Below are 25,865 nucleotides of genomic sequence, written 5' to 3' on the forward strand. Positions count from 1 at the left end.
CGATAGAGATGTAAACTCAGAGTTTATCAGCAAGGTTGACTTATTAAAAGGATATTGACAAGTGCCACTAACAGATGAAGCTAAGGAAATCTATGCTTTTGTAATCCCATATGGCCTATATCAATGTAATGTGATGCCACTTAGAATGAGGAATGCACCAGCTACTTTTCAAAGGCTAACAAATCAAGTTATTAAAGGGCTAGCAAACCATGTTGTATATATTGATGAATTATTGGTCTACGGTGACACTTGGGAAGACCACGTGAAACACTACAGTGCACTATATGAAAGACTACAAAAAGCTGAGGATAAATTTGGCGAAAGCAAATGTCCCAAGGCCAAGGTCATTTATTTGGGATACGTCGCGGACAAGGCCAAGTGTTACCCAGAGAGGCTAAAGTAAGGTTATGGACTTTCCTGTTCCTCAAACTAAACAAGAGATACTATGGATCCTCAGAATGTGTGGAATTTAAAGGAAGTTTGTCCTAAATTTCAGCACTGTGATTACTTATTAACAAACTTATTGAGGAAAGTCAAATGTAACTGGACAGAGATTAAAACAGAAAATGCTGGAAAATCTCAGCAGGTCTGGCAGCATCTGTGAAGAGACAAACAGAGAAATGTAGAAGAAATAGAAACATTTCTACTTCTCGTTAGCTCTGTAGAAGAGTCCTACGGACTTGAAAGGTTAACTCTGTTTCTTTCTCCACAGATGCTGCCAGACCTGCTGAGTGTTTCCAGCATTTTCTGTTTTAATTTTAGATTTCCAGGATCCGCAGTATTTTGCTTTTATGGCTGGACAGAATCTTGTCAGACTATCTTTGAGAGATTAAAAGCTGTCTTCACAAATGAGTCTGTGTTGGCTGCTCCAAATTTCAGTAAACTATTCAGGATAGCAATTGATGCTAGTGATGTGGGTGTGCGAGCCATGTTGTTACAAGATGATGATGCTAACACAGAGCGTCCAATCAGTTATTTCCTAAGAGGACTTGATCCTTGTCAACAAAAGTACTCCACAGTTGAAAAGTAAGCATTAGGTCTTGGCTCTTCAACAGTTTGAAATATATATTTCCGGAAATGCCAGAGACTGTGATCTACATGGACCATAATCCACTAATGTTTCTGAAGAAATTCCAGATCAAGAATCTCCATTAGTTACGCTGGAGCTTGATGCTACAACCATTTACCTTAAAAAATATTCATGTTGCAAGAAAGAACAATGTAATTGCAGACACCTTATCCAGAGTTGACTATGTGTTTAAATAACTCATAGCTGCATAAAGAAGATTTATAAACTTTAGTTTTTTGCCAAAAGTCTTGAACATAATCCCTCCATCTGTTTAAACACTATCATCTTTTGATCAAGGACCTGGAATTGCAAGGTGTTGGACATTTGAATTTTGATTGAAGTTTGGGGAGGGGATTATTGTGTGTATCGTATGTAGTAAGGTGGTTGCTGAAGTGTTTCTAATGCTAAAGGGTTGTGAAAAAATTCTTCATATTTTTGTAAGAAAGAAGATTTCTTGTAAAACGCAGCTTGCTTCCAGTAACTGGTCATGTGAGTAGGTTCCTGATATGGTTCTGTTTTCAAGCAGCTTGGGTTTAGTATAGAACAAGTTAGCTGCAGGCAACATTTCTTTCAGGCAGGTTTCAGTTGGAATTTTGTGTGTTGGCTAAAAGGATTTAAAACTCTTGATAACTGAAAGACTCTCTCTACTAACAGTGAGTTGGACTCGGGATAGCCAAGCTGAGAAGAGAACGAATGGTGGGGGGGGGAAAGGTGGGGGTACAGAGCGAGAGGGGGCAGAGCGAGAGGGGGCAGAGAGTGATGGGTCAAGGGAGAGAAGAGATCATAGAAACAAGACTCCAGAGTTAAAGAACATTGGAAACAGGAGAATTCTGACCGGAGGTGGCTACACTTAAGATGCTAGCAATGCCTTTGCTGAACGGGGCATCTACAACCATGGGATGGTTCAAACAGATTTGAAGGACAACCATGCCTGAAGTAGCAGAAGGCCTAAGCAATCTCAAGCCATATAACAGTACGCAGACCAAGTGGTGAATCTTCCAATTGCTGCTAAGTATCTGACTTGAGTTTTGGGGGTGTTAAGTCAAATGGGTGCAGAAGGAACTTTGAGTTAAGTTGCTCAGTTTAGAATCGAAGTAACTGTGTTCTTTGTACTTTTAATATCTTTAAAATAACTGATAACTTAAGATAGAGTATGGTTATTATTATTCATAATCCTTGATTTTTGTGCAGTAAAATTATTTTGGTCTAAATTTTTCATTTTTTTTAGTAAATACCTGTGTTTTTGGATTTCCAAAAAGATAAATAAACAAGTTACTTGTCTCTCCAGAGATCATAACACTAGTTTTTTTTTGTGTGTCATACCCATGGTCCTTTGAAATATACTGTAGACACACAGCAAGGATGCTTTTGTCAGTTCCCTGCTCACTGGAACTTCAATTTTACTGAGAATTTTAAAAATGTTTCCAGTGCTCCGTCTCTCCCCACCTGCCTGCTCAAGGAAGATGTTACCAGCTGGTGCAGCACAAGTTGGTGTTACAGCTAACACATGTTCCACCTACCAGCAAGGTGTAGCATAAAGATTATAAAGCACACTTACAATTGCTGACCACAATGAATACTGTCTATAAGTTAAGTAGATTATTGTACTAGCTAATAATTGCAGCAATGGTCAGACACACATGGCGAGATAGAGAACCAGAATTTCACACACACACTTACATCTAGGTGCTAGTGAATGGAGAAATTAAGAGGAGAGCACATTAATTCGGATGGACAGTTAAAGGGAGAGATAAATCCAAGTTTCATCTGTATGTTGCCCTTATACCCTTTCCTATTAAGCATGCAGGTACATTAAATCAGCAACAGAAAGCAGTATAATGGTATTTTGCTTTGCATTTGAAAGCTAGTTATTTTTATGATAGATGAATTCTCAAGTTACAACTGAACATTAAAATCTTACTTTCATGAAAATAATTCAACACTGGGATACTAAAAAGTGAAAAGAATAACTTGTCTATAACCTATTATTCCAAAAAAATCCATAAAGTGCAAGCTTGAAATATTGGTGGAAGCATAATTGATAGTAACTTTCAAAAGGAAACAGGGTATGTGCTTTCAGAGGGCTAATTGAAGGGCTATGATTAAAGAGCAGGAGAGTGGGATGAACTGAATGCTTCTTTCAAAGAGCTGGCACAGGCACAATGGATCAAATGGTCTATTTCTGTGCTGTATGATTCTATTAAGAATAGTGTCAAACTGTAAATTACATTATACTGTATAACTAACTCACCCATTTAGAGTGAACAATGTACATATTTCTTAGGACTTGTAAACCGCGAGTATCAAATATATATTTTGTCATGTTACTAGATATAAGGTCAGTTTCTGACAAAAAAAAGTATAGCTACCATGGTGTTGCTCACCCAATGAGAGGTTACACTGTTGCAGGAACCGCCCTCTATCACATACAGTTAAGAACAGTGTCAGCCACATGTGACTAAACAAATTATTTTATTTTGCCATATAAACAGTTTCATCTAGATCAGTTAAGCTCTGTATCAAATATCAAATCAGCAAAAAGACATATACCCTAAGACTGCTGAATGAACTGTACCATTCCATTTCAAAATGTATTGAAACCTCATAGTCTCTGTCTATGCTAAAATTCTCTTTTAAAATGTTCATATTTATTTGCAATATCTGTCATGCCTATAGGTGACAATGACATAGCTTGAGAATCTTAAAATGTCATAAAGATTTGGTGCAAAAGTACAGCTCATTTTAATTTGGACGATCTGCATCCTCATGCCTTTCCACATCCTGCCTAACAGGTGATCTACAGAAGTGCCTCCATTCTAACTGAATGTCACACAAGGGATAGCTTGAAGTTAAAACACTTCTAACAAAGTAATGAACCTAAAATAAATGTTTTGATTATTATTTCTTACCCCACCCCTGCAACTTCCAGCCTGGCAAGTGCAATGAGATAACTGTATACAGCATCACAACCCTAAATTTCTGAAAATGGCTGCTAACAAATGCATACTTTCCAGGTGGGCAGGCCCTTACTTAAAGTTTTTGGAGCATTCTGCAGTTTCTCCAGACCTACTGCGACTCATGGGACAGCATCTTTCCCCCTCCTCAACAAGCTCTTTGTGTACTTCATTCCCCTTCTTGGCATCAATGCTACCAATGCCTCCTGCAACTGCATTCACACTGTGCTTGACCAATTTGTGAGCAACAATATTTTCTTCTATGCTCTCAGCATTTGGGAATGGTCGGTGTTGTGCCCCAATTCTTCTCAGCATTTTGTTATAACTCAGGTCTTGCAAGATCACAAATCCTGCCCTCCACTTCCCATCATTTTCCTGCCTAGTGGTGCTTCTCTTTTTTAACTTTGAGCCTCATTTCACGGTTTTGAATCCCTGCAATCCCCACGATAATCTCCAAGCAGGTAGCTGAGAGCCTTTGATGTCTTCAACATCACTCTCTACACAGAACTTCAGATGGTCTAACCAATCCCTGCTGACAGTTGCACCAATCCTACCCTTCTCCACGTGAAAAGTCTGTGTTCCTTCCCTTTACGCAAACCAATTATTTTTTGACCACACTGTTAAATATTAACATTCTACCTTACAGATTTACTTGGGTTTCCTTCAGAGAAGCCTTTGTCCAAGCATTGGCCAAAAGAGATGAACTCCAAGGTGAGGAGAGAGTTACAGCTCTTGACATCAAGGCAGCATTTGACCGACTGTGACATCAAGGAGCCCTAGCAAAACCGGAGTCAATGGGAATCAGGGGGAAAATTCTTCGCTGGTTGGAATCATACCTAACACAAAGAAGGATGGTTGTGATTGTTGGAGGTCAACCATCTCAGTCCCAGGACATCACTGCAGGAGTCCCTCAGGGTAGTGTCCTAGGCCCAACTATTTCAGCTGCTTCATCAATGACCTTCCCTCCATCATAAGGTTAGAAGTGGAGATGTTCGCTGATTACTGCGCAATGTTCAGCACCATTTGCAACTCCTTGGATTCTGAAGTGTTTGTGTCCAGGGCCTGGACAACATTCAGGCTAGGGCTGATAAATGGCAAGTAGCATTCGCACCATGCAAGTGCCAGGCAATGACCATCTCCAATGAGAGAATATCTAACCATCTCCCCTTGACATTCAATGGCAGTAACATCACTAAATCCCCCATTATCAACATCTTGGAGGTTACCATTGACCAGAAACTGAACTGGACCAGCCATATAAATATATGCCTACAAGAGCAGGCCAGAGGCTGAGAATTCTGTGGCGAATAAACCACATGACTCACTAAAGCCTGTCCACCATCAACAAGGCACAAGTCAGGAGTGTGATGGAATAGTCTCCACTTCCCTGTACAAGGGCAGCTCCAACGGCACTCGAAAAGCTGGACACCAACCAGGAACAAGGCAGCCCGCTTGATTGGCACCCCATCCACAACCTTCAACATTCCTCCACCATCGACTCAGTGTGTACCAGCTACAAGATGTACTGCAGTCACTCACCAAGGCTCCTTCAACAGCACCTTCCAAACCCGTGAAGTCCACCACAAGGGCAGCAGATGCATGGGAACACCACCATCTTCAAGTTCCCCTCCAAGCAACATGCCATCTTGACTCAGAACTATATCACCATTCCTTCACTGCGCTGGGTCAAAATTCTGGAACTCCCTTCTGAACAGTACTGTGGGTATAACTACACCACAATGGACTGCAGTGGTTCTGTGTGCTCTGTGAATAACTAGTCTTCCTGTCAATCTTAAGAAATAATTCTGGGAGTTACCTGCATAAATGTGCACTTGGACCTGAAACCTGCTGTGCTCTGCTTCTTCATTCTGAGAAATCTTAAATGCAAGAGTTAAGTTTCAAAAACACTGACACCTCTCTCTGATGGAAAATCTTGTCGAAAAATATTGAATACAGAACAAACTAAGTTTAATAAATTCGTCACTCAGGTTTTTTTTTTAAACCATGGGCCATTTTTTTGCCTGGTATTTCGATGTTCAATTGGTACAGTGCCTATTTATTTAGCTGAAATTTGCCACTGATTAATGAATGTGGAATTTGAATCAATCAGATGGAGTGTGGCAAATACTCTTCATATTAACACACTGACTTCCTGTAACACTTTCCTGCCGTTCCATTCCAGATTAGTGAGAAGGAAACCTCCAATATTTAAAATGCATATTCAAAAGCATCTAGTTTAAATATTGTTTTCTTCAAGTCATTGCTTGAGAAACTTTTTTATTCCAAAGCCCTGGGGAATAAAGAGAATTATTTCTCCTTCATTCCATTTCCACCCTCAGCCAACTTGAGCATTTCATATCTTCCTTGCACCATCCCCACCTACCATTTCTTGCTGCGCCAGTTCTAAGTACCCACTTCTTTTTACTATCCTTGGACATTTCACCATCAATGGTTATGTCATACACCCACTCTACAAGCAGATTCAACAAAAACCCCATTTCCCCCACCTCCCAATGCTCCTGAAGCACACAACTACAGTCCCCATGTGACAACTTCAAATCCACCCTCCTGTCATTATTACAACATGCAATCACAACATGTGAGCAGTCTTTCGTACTCAAGGATTATTCTGTCCCCCACGTGCCTAACTACCACAACATTCCCTCATATTACTACCAGAATCCAGTAACACATTTCCCACGATCCCAAATAATCAAGAATGCGCCTCCCAGTGTTTGAGCATGCTTTGGTCACATACTGGATGTCACACTTTATTACAGGTGCTAAACAACCTGTGTTTACTTTTAAAATCAATCATTTGTGGCATGCACTTGATGGGCCAAATGGCCTCTTTCTGGGTCATAATGACTCTGATTCTATTGATATACAGCCTGAAATAAGCTCTTCCCAATCTGCAAAATTCACTGATCATGTAGCAATTAAAACATCCTTCACATGGGCCTGTGCTTACTTAATAATTAAGCTTTGTGGCCTTAAAGGGGTACAGATCTACCTTAGCAACACAATAAGAAATTGATTACATGATAGAAATTCTTCTCCTTATGAAATAATGCATCATCCAACTTACCATTTGTAATACAGTTCCAAAGTTTTAAACTTAGTTAGCAATCTCAAACTTTTTTCAAATAAATTAATTTGAGAAAGCAATTTTGCTGCAAGAGTGTTAGAAATACTAATAGCAGCCTTACCGTTAACAAAGCTGTTTCCCTGCACCATATCAATTCGAGCTTCAATGCTGAACAAATTATTAGGAGCTGCTCAAAAGCAACACTGAAGTGAGTAGATTTAAATTAAAGAACTTTGCATTTAGTTTCCCAACTTCTGCAGATGGCAGAGCCAGAGATTGAATTTTGCTTCCCACAAAGGGAATTGCAGAGGGAAAACCCCTCATTCCACACTTGTTCATCAACAAGGCAGTTCATTGGCAAAACACGTCCCTAAGTATGTGCAGAATTAATTTACATTAATGTTATTTGAGAGCAATAGGCGGTCATGAAATCTGACTCACATAATGTTTGATGTGGCACTATAAAACACAGAATTCCTAATTGATGCACTGTTCATTATTAATGTCCAGGATTTGAAACTGAAGGAGCTCCAATTTAAATTTGAATGCTGTTTACTAAATGTAACTCTGATTTTAACTGCTTTGTTCTTGTGCCTTAGTAAATATTTGACAACATAAAACCTGTATAAGTAATCATAACCATTGATTTAGGTAAGGTACATATTCGAAGTACAAGTAGAAGAGACCCAAAGAACTGAAAAGGTTTGGTTTCCACAGTGGCAGTTAGTTCATTGTTAACTCTTACCTGAATCTGAAGAAACCTTATATTAAAAAGGTTAATTAATTTAGATTAAAATAATTCATCAAGTAAAGTTGCAGTCCAGGTTCATCTCATTAAAAAGCGAAAGTGGAGGTGTGTATATTTTATTAATAGCTGAATGGTGTACTCCTACTGGAACAAATAATTTACCTACAACGCAAATTAAAACCATTAATATTAGCAAAGGCACTTCATGGAATATCAATTTTCTATAAAACCTCTTGCATTTTGCCCCCACACAGACTAAATCTACTAAAATCATTGGTTTGCATCAGATTAGGAATCCAGCATTTAAAAAGAATTTACAGGCTTTAATAAAATAACATGACTGTCATTCTAACACATACTATCAACATGAATTTCACACAGCATGTAGTTAATTAATGTTGTGCGCTGTAGCTCTGACCCAGTGGTGTACAATCTATAATTATACATCCTCCTATATATCATCTGCTCTCAGCTATGGTTTCATACAGAAGACAGACAGCTGCAACACTATATCCCTGCTCAACCTGAAGACCATCTGACTTTAATTGTAGACACAGCTTGATGTAGCTCTGGTCATTTGAAGCCAAAGTATCACACCGTAATAATCTATGCGGCAGGAGCCTGCCAAGTTGGGGCTATAAACACTGGTTTGGGCTGTCTGGCTCTGTGACGGGCTCCAGGAAATATGATTAATGAGTGTGGTATAATGATATCAGGAACCCGATTAGCACCACAAAAGGTCATAGATCAAAGTAGTGTGCATTTCATGAACTGCAATCATTGTGTAAAATTTTATTGGCAGATACAGCTAACCCAAAGAGTTAAATCTGCAAGGCTGCTTATTTTCCAGAAGAGGTATCAGAAAATAAATACAAGTAATCTTTGGATATATTCCAATATTCTGAAACAAGGCAAGTGTGTAGTGCTCACTAATTCCTTTTTACCTTCCCACATTAAGAAAATATTGAGAAAACACAATTTGGAAATCATTCGAAAAAGCGGCCAAAATATTATAAGAATAGTTTGCAGTAACATGCCAGTACCACATAAAAATGAATATCTTTATTAAATGTTTAAGAAGTTTATAGAAAATTCATAACTGCCACCAGCTGTTTATGATATTTTATTTGGAGTAAACTGGAATGTATAATCAATGAATGTTGCAGTCGTAATTTGGCCATGATGGTTGGTTTTATCAGTGTCATTCATGACAAACGACATAAATAGCAATATGGTAAAATTCTAGTTATACCTCGGTACAGCCACAACAGACACAGTGGAAGATATTTTTCAATATTACTCATTGTTGCGTAAGCCCGCAGCTTGTAAAAGACAACTTCACTCATCTGGGTGCTGATGAATTCACTCAATTGACATTGGCCCTTTCACGACATTGCAAGGGGTGAATTACTGCATTATAGAAATGACTAAGTCAATCTTTATATTTTGGATTTCTAATTAATCAAGAAAAAAAAAATCCCTTTGAAGATGCTTTTAGGCAATAGGCCAATTGTTGTATTCAGATGCACATCCAAAATGGACGGTAGATGTCAGGAGAAAGAAGAAAATAGGTCAAGGAAGGGTAGCTTTTCTTCCGTGGACATACTTCAGGCACAGGCCTAAACACCGGAATGCTTGGCCATCTGAACACTGGATTGCAGCAGAAATTGATGGAGAATACTCGACTTGCTTTCCCATCTTTGGCCAGCTCCCAACACCACACAAACACTCTGGTACACAGGGGTGCTGGGGCAGGTATTCGCACCAAATAACTTCCGCTGCCCCAATGGTGAAGTGCTCAATTGATAGACAAAGCAGAGGGGGGGTATAGGAATGCCCCAATGTTGTTTAAATGGGAACAATGGCCTCTGACTACTCCAGGCACAAACCTAATTACAACACGTGGTAAAGCTGCAGGAAATAGCAGGAGCAGTGGAGACTTGATTTAAAGGTTCTCCACCTCCTTTTCCTTTTTACTGTGGCTGGGAAACATCAATTTCTAAGTTGCAAAGAGGAAAAGTTACCCTGTAGGGTCATTTTCATACAAAAAACACTAAACCAAGATATATTAAACTGGGATATTAAAATTGAAACATACACAAAATATTATGGGAAGGGACGTTAGCAACAAATATTGGCCAGGATCATCCGCGGAGCGGCAATCATCGTCGGATTGCTGCTCCGCTCAAACTTATCCAAGCCTCAATGCTGCTCCCCATTCCTTCCCGCATCTTCACAGCCCAGCTTCTCCAGAAATGTGGAACACAGCATCCACTGGAGAGCTCCGCTGCTGCGCTGTAATATCAGGGAAAAGATGAGAGCCGCCCCCATTTACTGACTATTACACAATTTAGAGAAATGGACTTTAGCAGGAGACCATTAGCACCTTCGTCCCTCAGGTTCCAGTTACATATGATCTGACATTATCTGACATCACTGATAATTTTATTTATTCTTTCACGGGGTGTGGGCATCACTGGCTAGGGCAGCATTTACATTGGCCATTTCTAATTGTCCTTGAGAAAGTGGTGGTGAGCCACATTCTTGAACCACTGCAGTCTCTGTTGTACGTACCTGTACCCACAGTGCTGTTAGGGAGGGAGTTCCAGAATTTTGACCCAGTGAAGGAATGGCGATATAGTTCCAAGATAGGATGCTGTGTGGCTTGGAGGGGAATTTGCAGGTGGTGGTGTTCCCATGCACCAGCTGCCCTTGTCCTTGGAAGGTGCTAAGGAGCCTTGGTGAGTTGCTGCAGTGCATCTTATAGATGATACACATTGTTGCCACTGTGCGTCGGCGGTGGAAGAAGTGAATTTTGAAGGTGGTGGATGGGATGCCAATCAAGCGAGCTGCTTTGTCCTGGGTGGTATTGACCTTCTTGAGTGTTGTTGGAGCTGCACTCATCCAGGCAAGTACAGAGTATTTCCATCACACTCCTGACTTGTGCCTTGTCGATGGTGGACAGGCTTTGGAGAGTCGAGAGGTGATTTACTCTCCACAGAATTCCCAGCCTCTGACCTGCTCTTGTAGCCAAAGTATGTATATGGCTTAAAAACAAAAAGCTAAAAGCTACTGCGGATGCTGTCTCTCCACCCCCCCACCAACCCCCCCCTCCACCCACCTTTAACCAATTTATATTTCTCCCTTCTTCTAACTATGCTCCAGTTCTGCCAAAGGGCCATGAAGGCTCGAAACGTTAACTGATTTCTTCTCCGCCGATGCTGCCAGACTTGCTGAGTTTTTCCAGGTAATTCTGTTTATGTATATGGCTTGTCCAGTTCAGTTTCTGGTCAATGGTAACCCCGAGAATGCTGATAGTGGGGGATTCAGTGATGACAATGACATTGAATGTCAAAGGGCAATGGTTGGATTCTCTCTTATTGGAGGTGGTCATTGCCTGGCACTTGTGTGGCGCGAATGTTACTTGCCACTTGTCAGCCCAAGCCTAGAGATTGTCCTGCATTTGGACATGGACTGCTTCAGTAACTGAGGAGTCACGAATGGTGCTGAACATTGTGCAATCATCCATGAACATCCCTACTTCTGACCTTATGCTGGAAGGAAGGTCGCTGATAAAGTCGCTGAGATGGTTGGGCCTAGGACACTACCCTGAGGAACTCCAGCAGTGATGTCTTGGAGCTGAGATAATTGACCTCCAACAACCACAACCATCTTCCTTTGTGCTAGGTATGACTCCAACCAGCTGAGAGTTTTCCCCCTGATTCCCATTGACTCCAGTTTTGCTAGGGCTCCTTGATGCCACACTTGGTCAGATGCTGCCTTGATGTCAAGGGCAGTCACTCTCACCTCACCTTGAGTACAGCTCTTTTGTCCATGTTTGGACCAAGACTGTAATGAGGTCTGGAGCTGAGTGGCCCTGGAAGAACACAAACTGAGCATCAGTGAGCAGTCTGTTTCTGAATAAGTGCCGCTTAATAGCCCTGTCGGCAACCTCTTCCATAACTTTACTGATGATGGAGATTTGACTGATGGGGCGGTAATTAGCTGGGTTGGATTTGTCCTGCCTTTTGTGAACAGGACATACCTGGACAGTTTTCCACATTCCACAGTGTTGTAGCTGTACTGGAACAGCATGGCTAAGGGCACAGCTAGTTTTGGAGCACAAGTCTTCAGTACTATTGCTGGAATTTTGTCAGGGCCAATAGCTTTTGCAGAATCCAGTGCCTTCAGTCATTTGTTGATATCTCATGAAGTGAATTGAATTGGCTGAAGACTGGCATCTGTGATGCTGGGGACCTCAGGAGGAGGCCAAGATGGATCATCCATTTGGCACTTCTGGTTGAAGATTGTTGTGAATGCCTTATCTGTTGTACTCTAGCTATTAGTATAACAGATATGAACCCTTTACACTAGACCTGTCCCCAGTCTTTCATTCTATTGATTAACATGAATTATTTACACATTCTACTTTCCCCACCACGCGCCGCCCCCATCCTCCCCTAGCACCCCCAACAATCTCTTGCACCAGCGGCGTCAACCTCAGGCTGTGTTCTCAGCTCTCTTTGAGGATGTGTAGGATGTATGCTCTCAATCTTCCTTGGATGGCACTGACCTATGCAGACAGAGATTTCTGCTTCTGGTCTGCAGTATACAGATGCTGAATAGAGATTTCCATTGTCTTTTCTTTTTTCTTTCCCTTCTTAATCTGGTAATCTGGGGAAAGGTTGGTCTGCTGGCTGCTCTGACATGAAAGAATGAAGCTTGTTGAGCTCCTGTTATGATTTGTACAGCTGTGGATTATCTACAAACTTCTATTGCTGCAACAAATGAAGTATGTAATGTCTCATTCATGAGCAAATCAGATAGACGAAGAAAAGGACAAATAAATGACAGCCATTCGCTGGTTTATTCCTCAGGGCAATGCCTTGACCAGGGTTAAGCTGCCTGGGTTAAATTTCAAACAATGCTTGGCAGTTAACTGTCAGTCACCATCAATGGGTGCATTCTCCACAGCAATGCCCCTACCAATCGGAGTCCACTTGCTAACCAATCAGCACTTTCTTTCATCTAGTATAAATTGTTCTTCCCATTACATTTGGTATTCTTGCAAATTGTCCTGAAGAGTGCAAGATGAAAAGCTTCGACAAAAAATCTCTTTCTCCAGCAATACTCAAGTTCTGTACTACCAAATGATGGTTTAGATTATCAGTGAGCTCTATGCCATTATAACGAAATGTAGTGGTTATCTCACCTCTCACCTTGAGTGGAATACCTGCTGCACCATGAAGTTGAATGGTAGACGGCTGGAGAAACTCAGACTTCAGCCACGGTTTGGAATCAGAATGAATGGGCATTCCTGCTCCTGTATCCAGTTTAAAATTAGTCTTCCAGCCATTGACCATGATATTTACATACCAGAAATACTCTTGCGGCTCTGTCACTTCACCTAAGATGACATCCTGTTCTTCAGTGTCTCTTCTTTAAATTTTTGACCTGAAGGTGGAAGTTTCCTGCTGCTATAGGATACTATTTTAAAATGTCCCCTAACATTGCATTCGGCATTGATGGTTGGGCAAGCTTCCCACTGATTAGGTTTTTTCCCACCACAATGCGGACATGAAACAATGTTGCCGTCTGCGCTCTCTTCACACAGGCTCTGTTTTCCGGCAGTTGCGCTGATAGTCCTATGGTTCATGAATTGGACTGACTCGGTGATCTGCCCCCAGGAAGGTTCCCTTTTGCCCAGGATGGATAGTCTGTTTTGCTTGTGAATTTCAGCCTGCCTGGCTATCTATGCTCCTTTGGAAAAAATGAGATCTTCTCTGGACTGTAGGAGATCTGACTTCCCTTGTTGCTTCATCAATCACCCCACTACAATGCGGTCTCTGATGAGCTCCTTTCTCAATGGCCCATGTTCACAGTTATCTGCTAAGCGATACAGGTCATTTATTAAAAAATCAATATTCTCACCAGGTTCCTGGCTACACCGGTTGAATTTTGCCACGTCTATTATATATTGCGCCATAGGCTAAAGTAGGAATCAAAGACTGGTGACTTCTTTGTATTTAGCAATTTCTTCAGAGACTTCTTAAAATATCGTCGACACAGTTGCCGATTGCATAATGGAGAACACTGACCTGATCTGGTTTCTGGGCAAGTCCAGAGGCAGTCCAATCAACTGTTGTAGGACTCCAGGTATCAATTAGTGGTTCCAATTGCTGCTGGGCGTTTCTCGATTGTGCTCTGCCGGGCCTACACCATCACTTTTCCCACCTTTATCAGCATCGATAGGAACCTTAGGAAACAGCCCGCTGCCACCATGTATTATCATGACCGGGCTTGGGTAGCCTTTGATAGTGAACATTTATTGACTATTTACACTTTTTACAGAATTTAGCATGGAATGGAATTTAGCAGGACTCCATTAGAATCTTCTTCCCTCAGGTTCCAGTTACATGTGATCTGACATCAGCCACTGATGATGTACTATAGCTACTAACCCTTTATACTACAGATGGCAGGTAGGTGAGGTGGCCCACCTGCCATCTCACCCACCTGCCGCTTCACCCACCCTATCCTGTTACCAACTGACCTAACCCACCCTACCCATTCACACATGCATTCACTAACATTCACACTGGACATTTAAACTTACTTAATGGCATCTACGGCTGTAAAAATGTGTCATGGCTCGTTTTCCCCCACCCCCAATACTACAGTGCTGCAATGGAGCTCTTTGTGGGACTGCAGGCTCCGCATTTTTGAAGGCGGCTGGGCTTGGAAGACCCGGCCAGAAATGCGGAGCATCGCCGCGGCATTGAAAAGTTGAGCTGAGTAGCAATCCAACGATGGTTGCCATTTCATGGAAGATCTGGGCCATAAAGAAAAAGAGAGATAACAGGTGAAAGGAATGAAGGAAAAGACAAAGGCTGACGCACACGAGGAGTGAAAGAGCAAAAAAAAGACCACAAAGAAGGTGGTGAGAATGCAACAGTGAGAGAAATAAAAGTGCATGCGTGAGCACGTGATTGCATGTCTACATGTCAGGAGGGACAGAATCCATGAATTTAAATGCATGAAGGGTAAATTGAGTGATCCTTTGGCACTATGTCAGCTGTGGCTCAGCTGGTGGCACTCTTGCCTGAGTCATAAGGCCCTGGGATCTGGAGCAGGGCTTGAACACAAAAATCAAGGCTGACATTCCAGAATAGTACAGAGGGAGCACTGCATTGCTGGTGGTGCTGTCTTTTGGATTGGAGGTTAACTGAGCTCTGACCTCTCAGGTTGACGTGAATGATCCCATGGCACTATTTCAAAGAAGAACAGGGGAGTTATCCCAGGTATCCAGGCCAATATTTATCCCTCAATCAACATTACAAAAAAAATATTTGGTCATTATAATATTGCTGTTTGTGGGAGCTTGCTATGCGCAAATTAGCTGCCATGTTTCCTACATTATAACAGTGACTACACTTCAAAAGTACTTCATTGGCCTTAAAGCATCTTGAGACATCTGTTGGTTGTGAAAAGCACTGTATAAATACAGGTTGTTCTTTTAAAAGGAATGTGGATTGCAATATTAGGACTACAGTGCCAGAATCGGCTTTCTTTCAAAATTAGGCGTCACCATTAGCCCGACATTAACCTTTAGGCCCTCACAGACTTCAATGGGATTTCTGTTATACTTCCGATGCAAAGGGAGAACTGATCTGCAAAGATTCCTAGTCATAGTTTTTGCTTCAGCCACTACCACCAATTGTGCATTTCACAGTCTCAGAACCCTCTGTGTATAAAAGTTGTTCCTGCCAACTGTTCCTCTCATTTCTTCTCATGTCTATAAACTATCAACCACTAAAAACAGTCTATTTATTTCTACTTGTCTGCTATGTCCTCCTATCCCTTCATAATTTTAAACACCTCTATCAAACCGTTCTGTAATCTCCTCTGTTCTAATGAAACAGTCCTAGTTTTTCAATTTTTCCTTTCTATTTCCCAGTGAATTTGCACTGTTTCCTTTCCATTCTCTTAACATTAGTCTTACAGCACGAAACCCAAATTTGCACTCACAACTCCAACAGTGATCTTAGGCATTGATTTACCATTACATTTTTATACATCATTTGCCTTGCTTATAGAACCATAGAAAAGTTACAGCACAGAAGGAGGCCATTCGGCCCATCTTGTCCATGCCAGCCCGAGGACACCAAGGTGCCCTTTCTAATCCCACCTTCCTGCACCCAGCCCATAGCCCTGCAGCTTACAGGACTTTAGGTGCAGATTCAGGTACTTTTTAAAAGAGTTTAAAGTTTCTGCCTCTACCACCAACTTGGGCAGCGAATTCCAGACACCCACTACCTTCTGCGTAAAAAAGTTCTTCCTCATGTCCCCCCTACACCTTCTGCCACTTATCTTGAATCTATGTCCCCTGGTTCTAGAATTCTCCATCAAGGGAAACAATTATATCCTGTCCACTCTATCTATTCCCCTCATAACTTTGTACACCTCAATCAAGTCACCTCTCAGCCTTCTTTGTTCCAGGGAAAATAACCCCAACCTATCCAATCTCTCCTCATAGTTACACTTTTCTAACCCTGGCAACATTCTTGTAAACCTCCTCTGCACTCTCTCCAGAGCTATTATGTCCTTCCTGTAATGTGGTGACCAGAACTGCACACAATACTCCAGTTGTGGCCTCACCAGTGTTTTATACAATTCCAACATTATATCCTTACTTTTATATTCTATACTTCTGCCAATGAAGGAGAGCATTCCATATGCTTCTTTACAACCTTGTCTACTTGAACTGCTGCCTTTAGGGACCTGTGTAATTGTACACCAAGATCTCTCACTTTATCTACTCCTCTTAGTATATTCCCATTTATTTTGTAATCTCTGTAAACTGTTTGACCTCCCTAAATGTATGACCTCACAGTTCTCTATGTTAAAATCCATCTGCCACTTTACCGCCCACTCCACCAACCCATCTATATCGTTTTGGAGATTATGGTTATCTTCTACACTATCCACTACTCGGCCAATCTATAAAACCCAGAATTCCTTTAACTTTTTTCATGAGCATATGTACTTGAGATGCAGCTTTTAAAGTTTCGTGAACCTAAATTCCAAAATCCCTCTGCTCTTCCACATCATGCAACCTTTCTCTATTCATAGTTTAAATTACATTAATACTTTCCACTAATTAAAATACTAACAGATAATAATCACAGATACTGACATTGAGTTCCACTGGCCACATTTTTGCTTATTCCACCCTTTTATCAATAAACTCTTAGTTTCTAGAAAATTATTTACTATCTTCTGAAAATTTGAACACCCTCCCTCAAGTGTTCAATCCAATTCATTAGTGTACACAGTGAAGAGGGGTTGTTTCCAGAACAGAATCCTGTGAACACTGTTACCCACTCTTAGGCAGGTTGAGAAATTGCCCTTAACCCCTACTTTCGGTTTCACATAACTAGTTTTTAATCCAATTCACTTCACTTCCCCCAATTTTATGCCACTTAGCCTTCCATAATCTCCTGTGGACTACATTGTCTGTAAGTCCCTGCACAATACATCTACTGCATTTCCCTCATCCACCATATTCATCACCTCCTCAAGAAACGACCAGCTTTGTCAAGCACAATTTTTTAATGAAATCCATGCCGCTACTACTAATTACTTTCCTCATCCAGCTATTTAGTTATTTCGCCTTTAATTAAAGGTTGCATGATATTCCCTACCTCAAATATTAAATGAGCTGACATGTAACTACCTGGAATAAAAATAGAAAATGCTGAAAAACTTAATGAGTTTTTCCAGCATTTTCTGTTTTTATTTCAGATTTCCAGCATCTGCAGTATGTTGCTTTTATTTTAGCTCTGGGTTAGCTCTGCTCCCATTTTGAAAATGAGTATTACATTAGCTGCTCTCCAAAACCAAGGCACACTTCTGCTTATTTATTATGTCTCTCAAATCACTTTTAATGAATTGGAATTTCCTTACTCCCAATATCCTTTTCTTTCACAAACACTGATGTGAAGCACTTGCTAAATAATTTAGCTCCACAAATTTCTGTTCATTCTTGCTTATTATCCTGTCCTCTTAGGTGGTGCATCTCACTCTGCGTAATTCTCCTTTATTTATTTAGTTGTAGAGTAGTTTACTGCTTTTTTTGGGATTCTCTCCTCACATACTCCTTCTTAGTTTTCCTTATTTTTCTCTTAGCTTCATTCCTCTATTTATATGTTCTTATTTTTATCATTGCCCTCTTCTACATTTTTAATTTGTTACAAATCTATTTATCTACAACATTCTGAAGCTTGAAGTATTTCCCCTTTTTTAGATGCAGATATTTATTCTGTACCTTTTCAATCTTTTTAAAAACATCCCATTGTTGACCTACAGTTATGTGTGTCAATTTCCTCTTTCCATCTCAAATCATTTAGTTCACTCTTCACCTTGCTAACATCTGCCCTATTCCAATCTAGTACCCTTATTTGGTCATGGTTTCAATTTGGACCTTAAAACTTTTCATATTATTATCATTATTCATGAGCTACACATCCACATTTAATTCATAGGAATACCAACATTCAGTTTGAGGAAGGAGTCTGACACACATTTTTGGTGTTCCATTCTCTTCTTTCCCATCGACGAATGGGGAAAATGCTCCTGAAATAATTGTTTTGTTATACCTATTCTTTTCCTTGATCTATCTCCAGGTTTCCTCTTCAATTTTCCTTGAGAACATCAGAATAGAAGTAGGTCATTCAGCTTCTCTAGGCTGTTGCACTATTCAATGAGCTGATCTGCACCTTAGCCCCATTTATCTGCTTTGGTTTTGTAACCCTAAATACCCTTTGCCTAACAAAAATAGATTTTTGGGGATATGTGTCCTAGATATCCACTGATCTTTGTGTGATGAAGGGCTTCTAACATCACATCTGAAAGTAACAAATCAATTTGCTACCGTGTAGTTTATATCAACTACAATTCACAGCAGCTATAGTTAAATGGATTTCTATAGACTACTCACGCAGTAGCCTTAAAAGTGCAGACTAGGTTACCCGTTACACATCACAACTGTGACAAGATCCCAAAATACTTGTGTGAAATGTCATGAGAGATCACTTGAATACAAAGGAATTCATCAGTTTATGAAGGCAGCATTTAGCCGAGTGTGGCATGAAGGAGCCCTAGGAAAACCAGAACCAATGGGAATCAGGGGGAAAATCTCCGCTGGTTGGAGTCATACCTAGCACAAAGGAAGATGGTTGTGGTTGTTGGAGGTCAATCATCTCAGTTCCAGGACATCACTAAAGGAGTTCCTCAGGGTAGTGTCCTAGGCCCAACCATCTTCAGCTGCTTCATCAATGACCTTCCTTCCATCATAAGGTCAGAAGTGGGGATGTTCACTGATGATTGCACAATGTTCAGCATTATTCGCGACTCCTCAGTTACGGAAGCAGTCCATGTCCAAATGCAGCAAGACCTGCACAATATCCAGGCTTGGGCTAACAAGTGACAAGTAACATGTAACATTCGCACCACACAAGCATCAGGCAATGACCATCTCCAACAACAGAGAATCTACCATCACCCCTTGACGTTCAATGGCATTACCATCACTGAATCCCCCATCATCAACATTTTAGGGGTTGCCATTGACCAGAAACTGAACTGGACTAGCCATATAAATATCGTGGCTAAAAGGGCAGGTCAGAGGCTAGGAATCCTGCGACAGGTAACTCACCTCCTGATTCCCCAAAGCTTGTCCACCATTGACAAGGCACAATTCAGCAATGTGATGAAATACTCTCCACTTGCCTGGATGAGTGCAGCTTCAACAACACTCAAGAAGCTTGACACCATCCAGGACAAAACAGCCTGCTTGATTGGCACCACCTCCACAAACATTCACTGCCTCCACCACTGACGCACAGTGGCAGCAATGTGTACCATCTATAAGATGCACTGCAGAAACTCACCAAGGCTCCTTATGCAGCAGCTTCCAAACCCATGACCACTACCATCTAGAAGGACAAGGGCAGCAGATACATGGAACACCACCACCTGGAGGTTCCCCTCCAAGCCACTCACCATCCTGTCTTGGAAATATATTGCTGTTCCTTCACTGTCACTGGGTCGAAATCCTGGAACTCCCTCACTAACAGCACTGTGGGTGTACCTCCATCACATGGACTGCAGTGGTTCAAGAAAGCAGCTCATCACCACCTTCTCAAGAGCAATTAGGGATGGGCAATAAATGCTGCCCTAGCCAGTGACACCCATATCTCATAAATGAATAAAAAAAGAAAGACAGGCCTGAATCTATGAAGTTTACAATCTATGTAACTTCTCCAGACATTAAAAAGAACTTGATCTAATTCTACATTCATAAATTCACTCATGTCCTGCCAATTATGATATAGCATGTTGGCACAAAAAATTGGAATAAGAAATGATCATTTGGCCATCATATTTCTCCATTCACCGATTGAGTGCAATTTACACTATTATAGGTTATATCATCCACTTAAACCTCCTGAGATAATTGTTGCATCAAAAATATCCTCTGATTTTCAAAGGTAACTAAACAAAAACTCCAAAATATTTAGTTGTCCTCACACCTTCACTATGACAGCTTAAATCAAATGATGTCCCCTGACACTCTTGGATCCACAGTAGAGGAATCCAATGTGTCCCATATGACATTTCATCATCTCGGCCTATGCTTAAACACTCTCTCAAGTTTGGTGAATGCAATCAAAAGTTTTCAATGTCCGACCATGTGAGGAATCAAATATCATGTCCATTTTATTTAATGAACACACTTATTTAGAATGGTAGGTTATGGAGCAGGATTGATCATAGAAGAAAAAATCTGCAGGGAAATTACAGAGAGGTGCAAGCATTATAGAGTAGTTATAATAGGGGACTTTAATAACCCAAATGGAGACTGGGACAGTGGTAATGTCAAGGGTGGAGAGGGACAAAAATTCCTAGATTGTGCTCAGGAAAATTTTCTACGGCACTGTGTGTCCAATCCAACAAGAAAAGATGCACTGTGGACCTGGTTCTTGGAAATGAGGTGGGCCAGGTAAGTCAAGTGTCAGTGAGGGAACATTTAGGAGGCAGAGATCATTGCATTCTATGTTTTATGATGATGATATAAAAGGGTGGTAGACAATCCAGAGTAAGAATAATTAACTGTACGAGAGCTGACTTTGATGGGTGAAGAACAGAGCTGGGCCAGATAGAATGGAATGAAAGGTTGGCGGGAAAATCTGTAGCTGAACAATGGGCTACCTTCAAAAAATAATTGCTTCGGGCACAGTCAAGGTATATTCCATCAAAAGGGAAAGGTAGGGCAAACAAATCCAGTGCTCCCTGGATGAAAAAGGAGATAGAAATTAAGATAAAGAAGAAAAAGTGTGCTTACTACAGGTGTCAGGTAGAAAATACAATTGAGGACCAAAAGGAATACAGAAGGTTCAGAGGGGAGTGAAAAAGCATATTAGAGAAGTGAAGAGGGATTATGAGAAAAGACTGGCAGCCAACATAAAGGGGAATTCCAAAGTCTTCTATAGGCATATAAATAGTGAAAGGTTGGTAAAAGGAGGAGCAGGGCTGATTAGGGACCTAAAAGGGAATTTACACACGGACGAAGGGGCCATGACTGAGGTATTAAATGAATACTTTGCATCCAAATTTAGCAAGGAGGTAGATGCTACCCAGACCATGGTGACAGACAAGGAAACTCTGTCACTAGAAGGGCTCAAAATTGATCAGGAGGAAGTGTTGAATAGGCTGTCGGTACTTAAAGTTGACAAGGCACCGGGACCGGATGAGGTGCACCCAAGGATATTGAAGGAAGTGAGAGTAGAAATTGCAGGGGCTTTGACCATAATTTTTCAGTCTTCCCTAGACTCAGGAGAGGTGCCAGAGGAGTAGAGAATTGCAAACATTACACCATTGTTCAAAAAAGATTGTAAGGATAAGCCCAGCAATTGCAGACCAGTTTAACTTCAGCAGTGGGCAAGATTCTAGAAACAATTATTGGGGACAGAATAAGTAGTCACATGGAAAACCATGGGTTGATAAGGAAAAGCCAGCATGGATTTCTAAAGAGGAAACTGTGCTTAACTAACTAGGAGTATTTTGAAGAGGTAACATGAAAGGTCGATGAGGGTAATGCTGTGGTGATGTGGTGTACGTGGGCTTTCAAAAGGCATTTGATAGTGTCACACAACAGACTTGTGAGAAAAGTTATTGCTCATGGAATAAAAGGGACAGTAGCAACGTGGATACAAAATTGGCTGAAAAATAGGAAGCAGAAAGTAATGGTCAATGGATATTTTTTGGGCTGGAGGAAGGTTTGTAGTGGAGTTCCCCAGAGATAAGTATTGGGACCCTTGTTTTTTCTGATAATATATTAATGATCTGGATCTTGGTGTGCAGGGGACAATTTCAAAGTTTGCGGTTTATACAAAGCTTGCGAGCGTTGCAAACTGCGAGGAGGACAGTGTAGAACTTCAAAAGGACATAGACAAGTTGGTGGAGTGGGCAGATAGGTGGCAGACAAAGTTCAATGTGGAGAAGTGTGAGGAGGTGCATTTTGATAGAAAGAACATGGGCAGACAATATAAAATAAGGGGTGAAATTTTGAAGGGGGTGCAGAAGCAGAAAGACCCAGGTGTATATGTGCATAGATCATTGAAGGTGGAAGGAAAGGTGGAGAGCAATTAATAAAACATATAGTATCCTGGGCTTTATTAATAGGGGCATAGAGTACAAAGGCAAGGAGGTTATGCTCAATTTATACAAGACATTCGTTAGACCTCAACTGGAGTATTGTGTACAGTTCTGGGTGCCACATTACAGGGAGGATGCGAACACATTGGAGAGAGTGCAGAAGAGGTTGACAAGGATGGTTCCAGGGACGAGGAACTTCAGTTATGAGGATAGATTGGAGAGGTTGGGACTGTTCTCCATGCAGTGAAGAAGGCTAAGAGGAGATTTGATAGAGATGTTCAAAATTATGAGGGGGCTGGACAGAGTAGATAGGGAGAAGCTGTTCCCACTCGTAAAAAGGTCAAGAACGAGAGGGCACAGATTTAAAGTGCTTTGCAAAAGAAACAAATGTGACATGAGAAAAAACTTTTTCACACAATGAGTGGTTCAGGTCTGGAATGCACTGCCTGGAAGTGTGGTGGAGGCAGGTTCAATTGATGCATTAAGAGAGCATTAGATGACTATTTGAATAGAAACAATGGGGGAAAAGGTAGGGCAATGGCATTAGGTCGTAATGCTCACTTGGAGAGCTGGTGCAGCCACGATGGGCTGAATGGCCTCCTTCTATACCTTAAAATTTTGTGATTCTGTGATTGAACCTTTGTGCCATCAATCTCAAAGTCAACTCTATTGCTGCAAACAGGTTGGTTTCTTTGCACAAAAGTACTTTAATATTTCATTTAACTCATGGCAAGGTTGGGAGGAGAAAGAAAGTAAACTTGACCCTTTTTTGCTTGCCTTGGGTTACTGATCCATTCTGAACTTTTTTGGTACTATTTCCTTTAGGTAAAGCTAAATTATGAGGTATCTAAAAGATATAAATTTACTTAGCTTAATGAATTAATACTTTCCTATCATTTAAATAGTTGCAATTCTTCTACTCACAAAAGACATTCAGGATCGTATATAAATTTGTTTTTTGTTCCTCAAAGGATTAAGTGAGTAAATTTTAGACATGTTTGCTTTATACAGGTGACAATGAGATTTAATTTATTCCTGTACACAGACTGAAGGTAGGAGAAGATTGCTGTAGGTTGTCAGTTATAACTGCTAACTAGGTCTAGCAATTGAAAAGTATCAAATGAACATACTTTTTTAAAAAAAAGTGGTATCTAGGGAGAAAAAGCCAACTAAACAACAGCAGATAGCATTTCAGAATACTCAATGTAAACAAATAATTTCATTATTTATTGCAATTCTTTCCTTGCACTACTCCAAAAAAAATTGAGATAAAGAAATCTGAAACAGAAACAAAAAATGCTGGAAAAACTCAGCAGGTCTGACAGCATCTGTGGAGAGAAAAACAGAGTCAACGTTTTGAGTCCGTATCACTCTTCTTCAGTTCTGTTTTTGTTCCAAAAATACATTCCTGGTTTAAACTGCTTTCTGACTATTGCATCAAGTGTTGAAGCAAATTAAGGATTAGAATAAGGAAAACAATCAGAGATGTTAGGTTCGGATGGGGTGGTGATATACAGATGCCCTCAACGAGAAATATCTATGACAATGCATCCATAAGTACCCCACTTTCTTCAGCTTCTACCCTGCACTGGGATCAGAACAGGTGTTTCAACTGGGGGGTAGTTGAACATTTTGGGCAGGATTTTGCTTTTTGTGTCAAGGCCTCAGCGTCAGGTTCATATAGAAGTTACAGCCTCTCACTGTGAGAGAAACAGTCCCTGGAAAACATGTTCTCCGGATTAGCCAATTAGTGGCCAAAGGGCGGGTTCGCCATCCAATTAAGGACGCTGTGCAGGTTCTTGAAGCTGCAGGGCAATAGGAGGTCCTCGAGCTCAGAAAGCAATGAAGCCTGAAGTTCAGGTAAGACAGGGAGGGTGCCTTCATTTTGAGGCACCTCTGCATATTTTAAAACTATTAAAAAAATGCCCTCAGCAGCCAGGCTACCATTGTGGAGGGGACCCTTTCACACAGCTTGTAATCACAGCTGATATTAGGCAGACAGGGAGGGCCTCAAAGCCTGCCTGGGGTGCTGGCCCGCTGCTATGGTGCTGGGAGGTCACCTCCAGGCACATGGCCTAGTCTTTGACATCTCAGGGAGCACACAGGCTAACTGAACTTTCCAGTCGACCTCTAACAATAAGCATTAATAGGCCATTAAGTATCCTCAATTGGCCACCCACTACCTGCAAGCGAGTAGCCCTTAGGCCGCCAATTCAGCCTCTGGGAAAATGGCCCGGGAGTGGGATGGTGCTGGAGGCTCGTAGGCCAGCAGCATGAGTTTTCACTCCGGCTCACTTCCGTATTCGTCCTTGTAGTGGGGTAGGTGGTGTGGTGGGGTGGGGGGTGTGTTTGAAAAAGCTGCACTTTGTCTTTTATCTTGCGTCTCCAGAAAGGACAACAATATATGATGGTATTGACGAAACTCCCAAGATTTCACATTTATTCAGCTAAATCAACAAGAATAAGAAGACACCTCAACAATGATGATACCATAGCTTGGTGGTTTAACTACTGCAGTTGTATCTATTGATGGTTTGTGACCATCAATGCAATGGATTTTTCAACACACGAAATAAGTAAATTAAAGAGCAATTAATTGCCTCTATCTTGATATCCAGCCGCAAGAGGCAATTTTATTTATTTGAAACTGCAAACTAGAACCAATTGATGCTTACAAGAATAAAATGCTCTTCAATTGAGCTAATTCTAAGTTTGTCCCTTGAGTATTCAGCTCCATAGCCAGTTGATAAGATTTATAATGACAATTTTATATAAGTTTTTCTTCAGTTTACTATTATCTCATATTGTAAACCAGTTTCCATCAGCAAGGAGCTGCTGCATGATAGACATTGAAGAAATAAGATAAATCTCTTACCAGTCTGTTTATGCGAACAAACTCTTCTGGAGTTTTGGCCCAGAGTGGAAGCTCTACATCAGACACCACAGTTCCATCATCCATCACACCCAGGTTGTAATTGTTGGAATTGACAAACATCTCCGGTAGATAATAAAATTCAGGAATCAGCTCCTGTATAATAAATGATCATCTATTTCACTATGATAAGGCTAACAGTCAGAATCTACATCATCATAATCAACCCAATGATCAAAAATCAGACACATGCTAACTTAAGTAATGCACTGACCATCCTATTAAAGTGTTATTTTAACCTGCTAAGTACAATCAAGCTTGCTAGCCACTGTGAATTTGCTTTTCAAGTACTGTAAACATTTACATATTATCATTACTATAAGATTAATTTCAGTTCAATAAAGCGTGACTGCTAA

At 40.9% G+C, this 25,865-nt stretch overlaps 1 protein-coding gene across 1 annotated transcript in view; it reads right to left on the bottom strand.

The window, feature by feature from the left end:
- The window catches only part of lrba (LPS-responsive vesicle trafficking, beach and anchor containing), a 913,498-nt gene that overhangs the window by 162,825 nt on the left and 724,808 nt on the right, over nucleotides 1–25,865 (bottom strand). The window contains exon 46 of the mRNA XM_078541260.1: nucleotides 25,453–25,605. Within this exon, the coding sequence (XP_078397386.1) occupies nucleotides 25,453–25,605 (153 nt within the window). The remainder of the gene's footprint in view (nucleotides 1–25,452; nucleotides 25,606–25,865) is intronic.

Source organism: Cetorhinus maximus, chromosome 1, assembly GCF_964194155.1.
Source record: "Cetorhinus maximus chromosome 1, sCetMax3.hap1.1, whole genome shotgun sequence".
NCBI classification, from domain to species: domain Eukaryota; kingdom Metazoa; phylum Chordata; class Chondrichthyes; order Lamniformes; family Cetorhinidae; genus Cetorhinus; species Cetorhinus maximus.